At 35.4% G+C, this 13,877-nt stretch overlaps 1 protein-coding gene across 3 annotated transcripts in view; it reads right to left on the bottom strand.

Moving 5' to 3' along the window:
- Window positions 1-162: 162 nt before the first annotated feature.
- LOC107591301 (ankyrin repeat and death domain-containing protein 1A-like) overlaps window positions 163-13,877 on the bottom strand; it is a 16,226-nt gene continuing 2,511 nt past the window's right edge. The window contains exons 2-12 of one of the 3 annotated variants that reach the window (XM_016280424.1): window positions 6,971-7,069; window positions 5,711-5,809; window positions 5,389-5,493; window positions 3,187-3,285; window positions 2,575-2,673; window positions 2,386-2,484; window positions 2,210-2,308; window positions 765-863; window positions 593-691; window positions 392-487; window positions 163-295 (exon numbers count right to left, since the gene is read on the bottom strand). In XM_016280424.1, coding sequence (XP_016135910.1) covers window positions 242-295; window positions 392-487; window positions 593-691; window positions 765-863; window positions 2,210-2,308; window positions 2,386-2,484; window positions 2,575-2,673; window positions 3,187-3,285; window positions 5,389-5,493; window positions 5,711-5,809; window positions 6,971-7,069 — 1,047 coding nt within the window. In that variant the 3' untranslated portion in view covers window positions 163-241. Of the gene's footprint in view, window positions 296-391; window positions 488-592; window positions 692-764; window positions 864-2,209; window positions 2,309-2,385; window positions 2,485-2,574; window positions 2,674-3,186; window positions 3,286-5,388; window positions 5,494-5,710; window positions 5,810-6,970; window positions 7,315-13,877 lie in introns of those variants that run through there. The other 2 variants (XM_016280423.1, XM_016280425.1) reach the window with 2 other exon arrangements.

The raw sequence follows: 13,877 nt of genomic DNA, 5'->3' as shown, positions 1-13,877 counted from the left end.
TATATATATATATATATATATATATATATATATATATATATATACACTGTATATATAATTTTTCTCTCTCAGCAGATAGTTAAATGACGTACCTGTCCATTGGTGCTCTATGGCTCGAATATGCGCTTCTGAGAACTTCCAGTGTCGAGCCAGTGTTTTCCACTCGCCTGGTTTGAGATATTTGGTGGCAAGCTTCCATAGGACAGATCGGATATGCTGTGTCTCCTGTCGATGATCTTGTTTAAAAGGTAAGACTCGTTCCCACCAGAGAGTCAGAGTCACTCGTCACATTTTCCTAAGCAAATTAACACATTAAAAATAGCACACAATCTTTAATTATTATGACATAAAATATGACTAATGATTTTAGCTTAATGTACACTGAACATACCTTCTCCCATTTGTAAAATCTGTCAGCTTTGAGAATCATGTCAACGACATTCACATGGTTGCCTCGTGCTGCAACATCCAGTGACGTCTTTCCCTGCTATAACATTGAAGTGAATATCTTTTGTTTAATTGTTTGATCACAAGTGTATTACAATATTAAAATCCATCATCCACACCAAAGTATGACAACAGTAATTTGCACCTTGTCGAGCAGATTTAGATTGACTCCAGATATCAGGATCATTTCAGCGATGTTCTGCCATCCGTGTTCTGCTGCTATGTGCAAAGCAGTTTGAAGCCGCTGTAAGGGAAAATAGTTCATTTCACCTTAATCAGTGAAATCATGACTGCATTTGTAAATGTGAAACACACACATTGTCAAAGATGTCCAAGTCGCATCCCGCATTGATCAGATCCTTCACTATTCCTGTGGAGTTGTTGAGTACTGCCAGGTGTAGAGCTGAAGTATGTTGCTGGTAAGGGAAAAATGTCTGTAAATACTATGGGTTTTCTGAATAGTAAAACTTAAAATTGTAAAGTTTCTGGTGTTTTAGCTCCTGGTTCACGAATAAGGTAAATTTTCAAATGTGCCCAAATCATGCACTCCATATATTGTGATCTTACTAAAATTAATTATTTCGTGTGCATGCATCTACAGGTATTTGCGACCCAGCTAACAGAGAATGTTTTTAGCACTTTAGCTACATTCTGGCAAGATTCTAACGGTTATGAACAAACATCCTTCCAGTAGAATGTTCAATCAAAATGTACAATAACGTTCTCAAAACATTAGTACAAAAACCATTTATACATCTTTTATGGAACTTTTTTCTGAAACATTTTAGTTGTACGTTCATCTAAGGTTTAGAGAACATTCAAAGTAACAATGTTTGCAAAATAATTCAATTACATTAATGTAATTTATTATAATGTTGCCTTTAACATTGACAGCCAAAGAAAAACGTTTTTTTATTTTTTTTATTCAGAGAACACTGAGAAATAATGTTTTCATAATAACGGCAATAAAATGTTCTTAGAACATTTTTGTTAGCTGGGTGTATATATATACACAATTTACCCATTGTGTGTGTAATTAGGGAATTAAGATGTGATCTTATTCATATATTCTTTTAATGTCAGCAGAACTTGAATCACCGACGGTTAATTTACACAGAATGTTGGCAAGAATATCTGAATCCATAATAAAGGTTCTCTACAGCTTGAACTACATGAATTTAAATTGAATGACAAAAAGCATTTGAAAACAAAACACACAGGAGGTTAGATTCAGGGGACTCAGTCAAACATTTTGAGAATAGCCATGCTTTGGACAGGATTAAATCCACGCTTGTCCCAAATAGTGCTTTTGTCATGTTCTTAAAGTAAAAACAGCTGAATGATGCATTAAAACTTCTGATAGCTGTGTTCTGTATAATATTATCTTAAACATGTCTGTTACATAATCAAGATGGCCTTGTATCTTAAAAGGTGAGGTGAAAAAATTTTAAAGGTGAAGGGACATGTGGCCAAGTATGGTGACCCATACTCGGAATTAGTGTATGGACTTACTAGGCTTACTGACACAATAATTAGTCAAAACACTGTACATATACAGTATGTGTGTGCGTGTATATCTGTTAGGCAGAGCTTTATTATTGGACATTGCTAACAGAGAATCCACTAGTTGCGTTCAATCTGCATGCCATTGTCAGTGAATTTTCCCCCCCAAACATTCTCTCCTATTCTACAGTAAATGTTATCATTCTTGATAGAAACCAAAAATATAAAAAGCAAGCAAGCTGGGGTTTTTAGTACTGACTGAGTCTACTGAATCCAGGTCGATCCCAGCCTGTACCAGCAGTGTGACCTCTCTTCCTGAGCCATGCTGGGCCACCAGATGAAGAGCCGACCTGTTACTCTATAAGAAGAAACGCATTACTATGTGCTGTAACTTGATGTACTAAAATCAATTTGAAAATCCAACCATTTCCTCACATGAGTAAGTTCATTGACATTGCAGCCAGCCTCCAGCAACAGTCTGATACATTCATAATGCCCTCCTTCAGCTGCCAGATGTAAAGCAGTCAAGCCGTCCTGATAAAAGATCCCAATGTGAAGCAAATAAACGCCACCAAAACCAAACAAAAAAAAAAACTCTTGCACACAAAACTGGGATCTAATTACAATGTTTTTTTCATCAATGCTCTCCCCGGTCTCCATGATCTTCTGTAGGACGTCACTGTGGCCTTGCTTAGCTGCCAAATGCAGTGCAGTGTTTTCTTCCTGCAGTTCATGAACACCATATTAGTGCTCCATCAATTACTTATTTTTCCTTTGTTATTGCCACTATTTTTCCATTTTTGGTATGTTTTTGTTTTGTTAGTTTAACTAACCAAAGTAGGGCAGGAAAGGCATCTACTGTAGCATGCTGAAATGTGTTTAGTTTCTCTTTTTTTCTTTTGTAGTTAGGTCAGATTAATACATTTGGAGTTGATTTGTTTTCTATTTTGACCTCTGAATTTGGCACCATTCTGCATTGATTTTCTCTTTTCTTATATAATTACTTTTTATCTCACATGGCGCATAAGACCTTTCTGATGTCTAAACACACCGATTAAAATAATACAGCGCCACACCGCTCAAGTCTACATATTTTATTTGGATCATATTTGTAAGTTCTTCGAAGAACATTATTCTGAAACCTTGGCTCTCTTTGCACTCTACTTTGGCATTTTGCATTTAGCAGTAGAGAAAATCGAATTAGCACACACTGAGGGGCGTCTGTCGGTCCCTCACCTTGTCTTTGAGGTCATGAGCACAGCCCATACCAATGAGAAACTCCTCCACCTCCAGGTGTCCATGCTCTGCGGCCAAATGAAACGCTGTCTTACCTGACTGACACACCAGATGGAGACATGTTAGAAAGGACATAATGTAATAGACTCTTAAATATAAAGGTTCCAACAGGGGGTTTCATAGTAATGCAATAGAACCACCATTTTTGGTTCCTAAAAGAGCCTTTCTGTGGATGGTTCTTAATTTAATAATCTTATATTTTATTAATCTGAAGAACCTTTTTACATTATAAAGAGCCTTTTGTGCAATGGAAAGGTTCTCCATGAAACCATGAACCTTTATTTGTAAGAGTAGTTTCCATTAACATTTTACAGCTTTACTTCATCTGTTAATATTCCAATGTGGAATAAAACATGTTTTGACAAAGCACAATGAAACTACTCCAGAATATTGATTGTGTGATGGTTGTATTATTGATCAACTTTGCAAAACATCTAATGGGGAATACATTTAAACTTGTGTGTAATGAGTAGCTCAATTCACAACAGCTGGAAACAGCCAAATCTGTGTTTTACAACATGACATCAAAATGTAGACATTCATAATACATGTCCCACAATCATATTGACTGAGCATGATTCATCTATTTTCTCCACCTCTGAATTGAATTTCTATAACCAAGGCTGTGGAGGCAGAGAAAAAAAACATTAGCGAATCAATGAAATTATCCAATAAATTCCTCATGGATAAAACTTTGACCTATCCAACAGTTTACAAATTACACTGGAATTTTATGGAGCTATTTGTCTTTTTTGAAGCTTGACAGCTCCTGTTCACGGTCTGCTTTTTACGTCAACAAACCTCTTCCTGAAGACAATTCCTTCCTCAAAGTCATTCCTTGAAAATGTTTAACTGGTATTTGCATGAACACTGTGCAATCATCACAGTTGTTATCAGTCTCTTAGATGAAAAACAGCTTAAAGTGTCTGCAAATACAGTATGAAGTGATGTGATCCAAACATCATGATCAAAACGTGAACAAATAGTAACTATTTTGAGTAATTCGGTCAAACTGACCACCTCCTTCCCACCCACAGAACTGATCTTACAAATTTGTATAATTCAAATAGGGCTGTCAAAATGACTGAAACTAAATTCAAATTTTCCACTTAAATATTATCAAAATTCGATTTATATTCGAATTTAAAAGGCGTAATTTCAGTTAGTGGGGAAAAAAAGCTTTTGACTTCCCTCCTGAGGCCACAAGAGGGCGCATCGAACAAAATATTATGCACGTTTCTTCAAAGTGTAATAAAATAACACTATTTTAAACATTATGCACTTTTTTTCCCAAAGATAAGGTTTATAAACCATATATAATTAATAAAGTTGCTTAAACAATTAGAAAGAAAAAAAAAACAGCACCATGCATGTATGTATAGTTTAATACAAAGGACTGAAAACCAAATCACAAAGAGAAGGCTACTTTCTTCATTTAAAAACATGAGATACAGTGGGATGGGGAAAAAGTGCCATAAAGTCTTGAGACATGTTTTTTTTTCCAAGTTGCACTTACATTAATTTTACATGGCTTTCTAAACATGCCACTCTCTTGTGCGAGACGCAAGTGCAATGCTGATAGATGTCCCTCTAGAAAATGTGATAAATATGCGTTCTGTGTGAACGGCTTGGTTTCAGTTTTGACGTAAACAACATCATCTCCACACTGATGCTCTCGTTTTCTGCAATATAGTGAATGAACAACGTAGCAGCGCCTCATCTAGTGGGTTCAACTGGATAGGCTAACAAAAGCATTAAAATGCAATGACACTTACATCGTCGTCATATTTTGTGCGCAACTGATAAGGCTGCCTGACGGCTGACACAGGCCTAAAATTCTAATGAAACTTTTTTTTTCCATTCGATTTTTTTTTTTTTTTTTTTTTTAATTCGACGAATATTCAAAATTCACATTTTTGTTTGACCGCCCTACAGTCAAACACTCTTTCAGAATTTGCTCTAGTGTAAAACCACACTTAAGATGTTCTTCTAGTTACAATACATTGGAAAGCAAAACCCATTCCGTCCCTTAATTTTGTCTGGGCTCTAGTTTTTAGCAGGGAACTGAAAGTACAATTCTGTGAAATAAAATACACTACACTTCAAGATCACGGGCATTGTGACAAAACATGTGATTCTCACCTTGTCGACTTTATTAAGCTGCACGTTTTCCAGATCTTCCATGACATACTCCAAAATACTGATGTGACCCCTCTGGGCAACACAGTGCAAGAGATTCAAGTCATCCTGAAAGAAAACCAGAGAGTTCAGTCAGTGAGATGCATTGAAATGAATGTTGAAGTCTTAATGTAGGCCAGTACACACGTCGATCTCATTTGTATTGGTTAGTGGTCTTTAAAAGCTTAGAGCACAGTCAACCGTGAGAGAACAGAGCACATTGAGTGAGATGGTACCACTGTCTTCTTATAAGATATCTGAAAGGATTTTTCCAATAGAGCCTTACTTTGTTTTCACAGGAGAGCTTCGCCCCAGTTGAGACAAGGATCTTTAGGATCGAGAGGTGACCAAACCATGCCGCTAAGAGCAGAGGGTTCATACCGAACTGGAAAACAATCAAGAATCTAGTCAAAAACAGTATTAGCCTACAGTGACTCTCTTAATTATTTAATCACATTCCAGTGATGAATACATGTGTAGATCCTTCTGCTAGCATTAGTTTAATTCCCAGGGAATAAACATTCCGGTAAAACGGCTTGCTTGAATGTATTGCTTTGAGTCACTTAAAAGTATCCACCAAATACATACTTAATTTTAATAATGGACTGACTTTTTTTTTCAGCAAAAGCATATGGAATGACATATTGAGACATGCTGTATACTTCATCAAATTCTTTTATAAGTAGCATGTTTTTAATACCCTTTTAATTTTCTGTTAAATTTTCTAAAATAAAACTGCATGCGTTATAATTAAATTAGTTATACTCACAATACTATTTGAGGGACTACATGGAAAATTTGTATTTTAAAAATGAAAGTCACTCCACAGGACCACTTATGTAAACAACAAAAACCTGATTCAAATATGTTGACCAGCTAAAAAAAAATAAAAAAAAAATATATATATATACACACTCTTCCACTAATAATTTAACATTAATTTTAATCTTAAATTTCATTGTGACGTTTTAATTATCTCTTGCATTTCATGGCCACCCTTGGTTGTTGGTGTGATAAGTTTGTGCACAAATTGTATTTTTAATTTTCACCAAATGCATATGCAGTGACACTAAATTTCTGTATAATTTTAAAAAAATTATGCATTCAGCTCTTAGTATACGAAAAAAAACTATAAAAAAAAAAAACTGACACCCAGGAGGAGTATTTATATAAACTTACAAAAAAAAAAAAAATTAAAATCATACACTTTTACTTAAACGTCTGTATAAATTTTAATCATGATGTGTTCTTATAAAAAAAAATCCCCAGGCACATATTAGTCAACTGCTCAATTATCTAAAAAAGTTTTGCCTTGTATTTCAGGGCCATGCATTGTCTCTTCAATCGTCGTTGGTGTAACAAGCTCATAGCCTCCAGTAATTTACAGGCCACATGGTGAATGAACAGCAGTCCATTAAAGATTTATCCAGTGGAGCAGTATTTCACTCATTTGTGCTCATACAGTAAATAAACACGGAACATAAAACATTCAGCCTGAAATGTAACTACATTTGAACCTGTTCAACAAAATGCATTTGACACGTACGCCGTCCAGATCATCCACCTCCATGTCGTGGTCCAGCAGTAGACGCACTGCCTGCTCACTGCCGGCTCCTGCTGCCCACTGAAGGGCCTTGCGGTCCATCTGTAAAACCAAAACCACATGGAAAAATGAAACAGCCATTGACTCATTAGGCGTTATCGGTCATGTTTTTAGGTGATGAATACTGTTGTCTAGGGTAAAATAAGGGTCATATCCTGTGCCGAGGACCACAACATGTGCGTTTCAGACTCTCTGGTGCATAACTGGGAAAAACATCCAAGCCGGAGAAATTGGCATGGTGAATAGCAACATAACTTCCTCTGACACAGCTTCCTGCGGCATGCTTTGCTTGGCTTTCTTCACCGTGCCACCATGGTTTATTTGGTTATGAATATATATTTCTTATTAAATTAAGTTGCCAATTTTAAACCTTTCCAAGGGCATTTTTAAAGACTGTTCTTTTACTAGAAAGACTGCTTTAGGCTGTCTAGTATAATGCACATAATCATAGTACAGTGCATGTAGATCTGCATTGGCTATATCTCAGCTTATTTTTGACTTTGATGTCCACCCCTCTTCTGATGATCTCCTGCACTCTCTCAGTGTCGTTCCTCTTCGCAGCATCATGGATCTCCTTCTCTGAGGAAGCACTGGAGTGGAAGGTGACAGGAGTTATGTGTGGTGTGCACAGGTACAAACATCAGCAGGATCCATGATTAGCCACATGCATCAACAATATTCATATCTAATGTTTCTTACCATTTTTATAGATGACTTCAATCTAGGTTTTAGATTCCATTCTATTCGAATTTGATACATAATCAAGATTAAGGATCGATTACTGATTTGGGAAAAACAAAGAAATGTATAATATATAACAATTAGATATGAATACTAGCAACATAACTTCCTCTGACACAGCTTCCTGCGGCATGCTTTGCTCGGCTTTCTTCACCGTGCCACCATGGTTTATTTGGTTATGAATATATATTTCTTATTAAATCAAGTTGCCAATTTTAAACCTTTCCAAGGGCATTTTTAAAGACTGTTCTTTTACTAGAAAGACTGCTTTAGGCTGTCTAGTATAATGCACATAATCATAGTACAGTGCATGTAGATCTGCATTGGCTATATCTCAGCTTATTTTTGACTTTGATGTCCACCCCTCTTCTGATGATCTCCTGCACTCTCTCAGTGTCGTTCCTCTTCGCAGCATCATGGATCTCCTTCTCTGAGGAAGCACTGGAGTGGAAGGTGACAGGAGTTATGTGTGGTGTGCACAGGTACAAACATCAGCAGGATCCATGATTAGCCACATGCATCAACAATATTCATATCTAATGTTTCTTACCATTTTTATAGATGACTTCAATCTAGGTTTTAGATTCCATTCTATTCGAATTTGATACATAATCAAGATTAAGGATCGATTACTGATTTGGGAAAAACAAAGAAATGTATAATATATAACAATTAGATATGAATAATAAATGGTATAATAGATTTTCGGCTGTAAATGTGTTGAAGAATCCAACAAAGTCCTATTAAACGAGTCTCTTTAGTCTACTATATAACATTTTTATTGCTAACTATTTAGTAACAACAGCTAGTTTTAGAAGCAATACAATACAACGAGATGCATATACGAGAATATATTTCTCTCACGTGCCCTAGTTAGTGCCGCACAACAACACTGTCAGTTTTTTTTATTTTTTTTTTTAGCCTTTTAACACTCACATATATCGTCTTCAGACACCAGTCCGTCTTCCATCATCATAATGTGCGCCTCTTCTGATATAGGTCTACATTTTCATCTTTTGCTGTGAGGTTTGGCTCATGAATATTAATAGGCTGGAAATCATAAATATTAATTAGATTGTGCTGAAGTCACTTCCAATGGCGACTTGGCAGTTAATGAATATTAAATAGGTTATGTCGACGTCGCTTTGTGACGAAAGGCTAGTTATGAATGTTTATGGTTTAATATTATCGCCATCCGGGTAATTAATGTGACAGACAGCAGATGTCATTTTTATGGCATCATATACAGTGAAAGTTAAGCATCTTCCTCCTCAGGTAAACATACAAGAACAACTTAAAGAAAAAAAAGAAAAAGAAAAAAATTATTATAAAAAGTTGGGGGAAAATGTCTGATATTGATTTATTTTAAGAATAAATTTATTTAAACTATGTAGAAATTATTATTTTTTATTGGATGAGATCCATACAAGAAACACTTAATTAAAAATAATAAATAAATAAATAAATAATAATAATAATAATATAAAAAGTTGGGGAAAAAAGTCTGATATTGTTTAAATACATTTATTCTTAAAATAACCAATGTAGAAATTATTAGTTTTTTTTATTAGATGATATCCATTCAAGAAACACTTAAAAAAAAAAAAAAATAATAATAATAATAATAATAATAATAAATATAAAAAGTTGAAAAAAAGTCTGATATTGATTTTAAGAATACATTTATTTAAACAATGTAGAAATTTGTTTTTATTGGATGATATCCATAATTTTGGGATAATTTTTATAATTTTTTTAAATAGGCTACTCCTTATTTGATCCGAGTATTTTTATTTCATTTATGAGGTCTCATCTTTATTTTGTGTTCGTCATCAAATAATTTAATTCGTTACTCATTATCAGACTCTTTTCATTGAGCCCTGGTTCTTCATGGATTCATTTTCTTATCGGATTTAATCTTTGTTGTGTAACAATAGGTAATTGAGCTGGTTTGTCTGCCTGTTGGCTTTAGGTAAACTAACATGAATGCTGGATAAGTGTTGATCTGTTTGAACAAAGAAAGCTGTGAGCCATTATTATAAGAAGCATCCACTAGAGAGAGCTGCAGACTCATACTGTTCTGTGGGTCTGGTGACAGGTTTCTCGCCATCTTCACTTCTAAGACTCATTTTTGGCCAATTTCACTTTCCATGCACAGCTGTTGGGGCTAATAGGCCATTTAAAGTTTGTGAGTCACAAACAGAGTTGATTTTTACTTGCATAAAACCACCAAGCAATGCATGCTGGTTAAGCAATCCAATAGCCATGTCAGAAGAAACAACTGTGGACAAGGCCAAGTGGGAATGCAATTATCATGTTTTTGTTTAGCATGTTTTAAAGGAATAGTTCACCAAAAAGAAAAATTGCATTACATCACTCGCTCAGCAATGGATCCTCTGCAGTGAATGGGTGCCGTCAGAATGAGAGTCCAAACAGCTAATAGATAAGATTAAAAAAAAAAAAATTATCCTAATGTATTGCTACATTTCTCAATCTCTTCTGATGAAGAAACAAACTCGTCTACATCTTGGGTGGCCTCAAGGACAGTACATTTTCATAAAATTGTTTTTGGGGTGAACTATTCCTATAATTATAAATATATAGCATGGTTATCAGGTTTTATAAAGGTTCAAATAGAAAATACAGCTCTGCATAACAGCACAGGTCATCTTTATTTTAGAACAACATTGTCCAACGCTCCATACTAAAAATACAATTAAATGTGACATTTCAAACAGTAAGCTACACTGTTGTCACATGAAGTCGGCATGCACTAATCAGCTCAAAAACATCGCTTACCGTTTTCATTTTTAATCTTATTAGGTGCAACAAAGTCATAACTCTTGACAGTCCGACTAAATAGTCGCATGTTATATCACACTTTGCCAAATCTCACATATTCAGCATGAGAATCATGCAACTGATACTGTTCTCATGCTCTCACGCCACACATCTCACGTTTCTCACGCTGTGCCACTGACATGACATCCGTCTGTATGAGTTCTTGTGTGTAGCCTATATATTGGTTTATATACACTGCTCAAAAAAAAATAAATGAAGGGAACACTTAATCAGTAAAGCACCAAGTCAATTAAACTTCAGGGATATCAATCTGTCCGGTTAGGAAAGTGATTGTCAATCAGTTTCACTTGCTTTGGTGCAAATGGATGTGCACTTCTAGTTTATTCATCACTTTGGAAAGTAAGGGTGAAGACGAGCACTTTGCATTGGGGGATACAGTATTCTGTGCATTGTGCATATACTGGAAAATATTCTAGTCACATTCATACTGAAAATTTACCTAATGTGCATGTACTGCATACAGTATAAATATTAAGAAAGGTATGCATGATAGTATGCAGTTCCAAATATAGCCTCAGTATGTGTATTTATCAGTATGCCAATATAGGGGAACAAAACAGACTTGGCTCCTAAAAACAACTACCATACCAGCAGAGGGAGACGGGTGAAACCGAAGGCCTGTTATCTACACACTATTTTGATACCACATCAGGAAGGACAAATACAGATCTTCTATCAGCCTTATTTTGCAACGAGGAAGGAAGACATTTACAGTGAATGTGCGAGACTTTCACTTCATTAGCCACTACAGGCAAATAACTAGAGCTATAACAAAGTGCATATAATGACGATAATACCTTAAAATAATACGATAAGAAACGCCAGTCTGCAATATCAAGCCAAAAAGCAGGCCAAATAACTGGAAAATTCATGTTACAAATGCTATAAACAAGGTGGATAAATTGAGAAAACAGTATGTTATTCCTAACAAAACTATTTGACCAAAGATTGAACAAAACGTAAAAATGAAAGGCTGTTAAAGAGCAGGTCAAAATATTTTCGTGTAAAAAGGGAAGGCAGGCTTTACGGCTGTGGTGAGTGTGCAGAGTCCTGCTGATCAGTTCCACATTTCACGATTAAGTAGAAACCGATTTTTTTTTTGGTAAAAAATAAAAAATAAAAATCCTACCTTTCCATGTCTACACACACTTACTAAGCTAAATGGGGACATTACACACTTCTACTGAGATGTATGTGTGTGAGTGAGTGAGAGAGAGAGAGAGAGAGAGAGAGAGAGAGAGAGAAGAGTTCATTTGCAAAAACCGATAAATGCCACTTTAAAAAAAAAACAACAACAACATTATAATAAGCTGATTGCAGTGCATTAGGCTATTCTTCACATATAGCGCGCTCTGAACCCTAAACACGTTTTATCAAAAAAGCCGGTTTTGTCCACTTTCAAGGCATGGCGAGTTCACGTTTTGCTGCAGAAGCGACAAGCGCCCTTGTTGTTTTGGAACAGAAGCCGATAAATCCATTTTAGCGAATCAGCTCGCTATACATATTTTCAATGAACTTTAATTTAGTAAATTACCTGTATTTGTTTAAATTATTACTACTTGATCAAAACAACCCAACTGCAGTTTGATTGATATTACTTGGAATGCGCAATAAAAAAATAAAAATAAAAAAAAGAGAAATGGAATTATCTGTTTTTGCAAATGAACTCCTCACAAACAGTTATACATTTGATAAGCTAATCCAAACCCACACCCTACCCCCCACAGAAAACGTATGCAGGGCCATAGCTGGGGTTTGCGGGGCCCCAGTGCAGGTTGTATCAGTGGGCCCCGTTTGAAATGGTTTCATTTGTATGTTCGTTCTATTTATTTATTTGTGCCATTTACACAATGTTTATGTTTTTCTCAAGTCTGTAGGTGTCCAGGTACAGAAACCGAATGATCAAATGTACAATAGCACGGCATAGTCTTCACTGCAAACATTAAATATACAGTCAAACCAAAATGTATTCAGACATCAACATTTCTCACATTATCAGTTTATTTGCTATGGTTTAGAAAATGGTAATAAAATATGACAAGTCAGAGTTAAACTGTCAGAACAAATTCATCTCGATAATGTCAGATAACTTTGATAGAGAGGTATGTAATAGATTACAATCAACCAAAAATTCAACTGTTAGTTGAAACCAAATGTTCAAACTGTTAGTATGACAATATTTACACAACTATCAATACTTCGTTGACCAATTACCAAGCAATGCTTAATTTTGTTCAGTCTGTGGTGTAAAAAAAAGTTGCATTGGCAATTAAAGAAAAAACACTTAAGCAAAACATGGTCAGGTCAAAGTGTCCAAATAATTTTTGGTCCCAATTTTTTTTTTAAATCAATTTTACTGGTAGTCCATTATATGAAGAATTTTTGGGTATAATATGTCACAGTTTACTTAATTTTGCTATCCTCATTTACATAAATGAACTACAGTGTCCTGCACCCACTAGTAAAAAATATCAAATTAGATCTGGTGTCTGAATAATTGACTGTGTAATAGTTTGACTGTGGATTCATTCTTGTTGAAACCACAAAGTAATCCAGTCAAGAGCAGTGAGTGATTTTCTTTCTTTTATTCTCTTGGATTAACATTACAGCAGCTAGTAAATTAGGCTCGGTTACTTTAAGAGACAAAACATCCATTATAATGATACACATCCGATTTCTTTCTCCACTGTTTACTTTCACTTAAGACATAACCCACAGTTTTTTTTCCGAGGATACTCTCCAAAACGGGTATTTTGACCATTTTTTTAAATGTATTTGTCGGTACAAGAGCAAGAGGAGGCAAATTCGGTGTTCAAGCACTTTGAGAAGCGTCCCTCTGTGTGCGCACAGAACACTTTCACAACTTTTTCTGTTTGCATGTTTAAACTGCGATTTGTATTTGTTCGTTCAAGTGCATGAGGACGCAAAGGAGAGCTTGTTTCGGTGTTGCTGTCCGTGAGACGCGGCTCTCTGCGTGCGCACCGAAGACGGCGTGCGAGTACTCGATTGAGTTTTTCCGCATCTTGTGTTTGAATGTTTAAATTGGCAAGGCTTAAAAACAGTGCAAATGATAAGCTTTCATGATGATGCGCAGCCAGTCGCAGTTAAGATCGCCGGGGGCCCCTATAATAGTCACCACCTTTCACCCCACTAGCGACGGCCCTGAACTTATGCATTTTTATAATAAAAAAAATTATAGTTTTTTATATATATATATATATATATATATATATATATATATATATAT

This window comes from Sinocyclocheilus grahami, unplaced genomic scaffold, assembly GCF_001515645.1.
Source record: "Sinocyclocheilus grahami isolate Dianchi unplaced genomic scaffold, SAMN03320097.WGS_v1.1 scaffold140.1, whole genome shotgun sequence".
NCBI lineage: Eukaryota > Metazoa > Chordata > Actinopteri > Cypriniformes > Cyprinidae > Sinocyclocheilus > Sinocyclocheilus grahami.
Note: the sequence above shows the minus strand (reverse complement) of the source record. Positions and strands in the feature narration are given on the sequence as shown.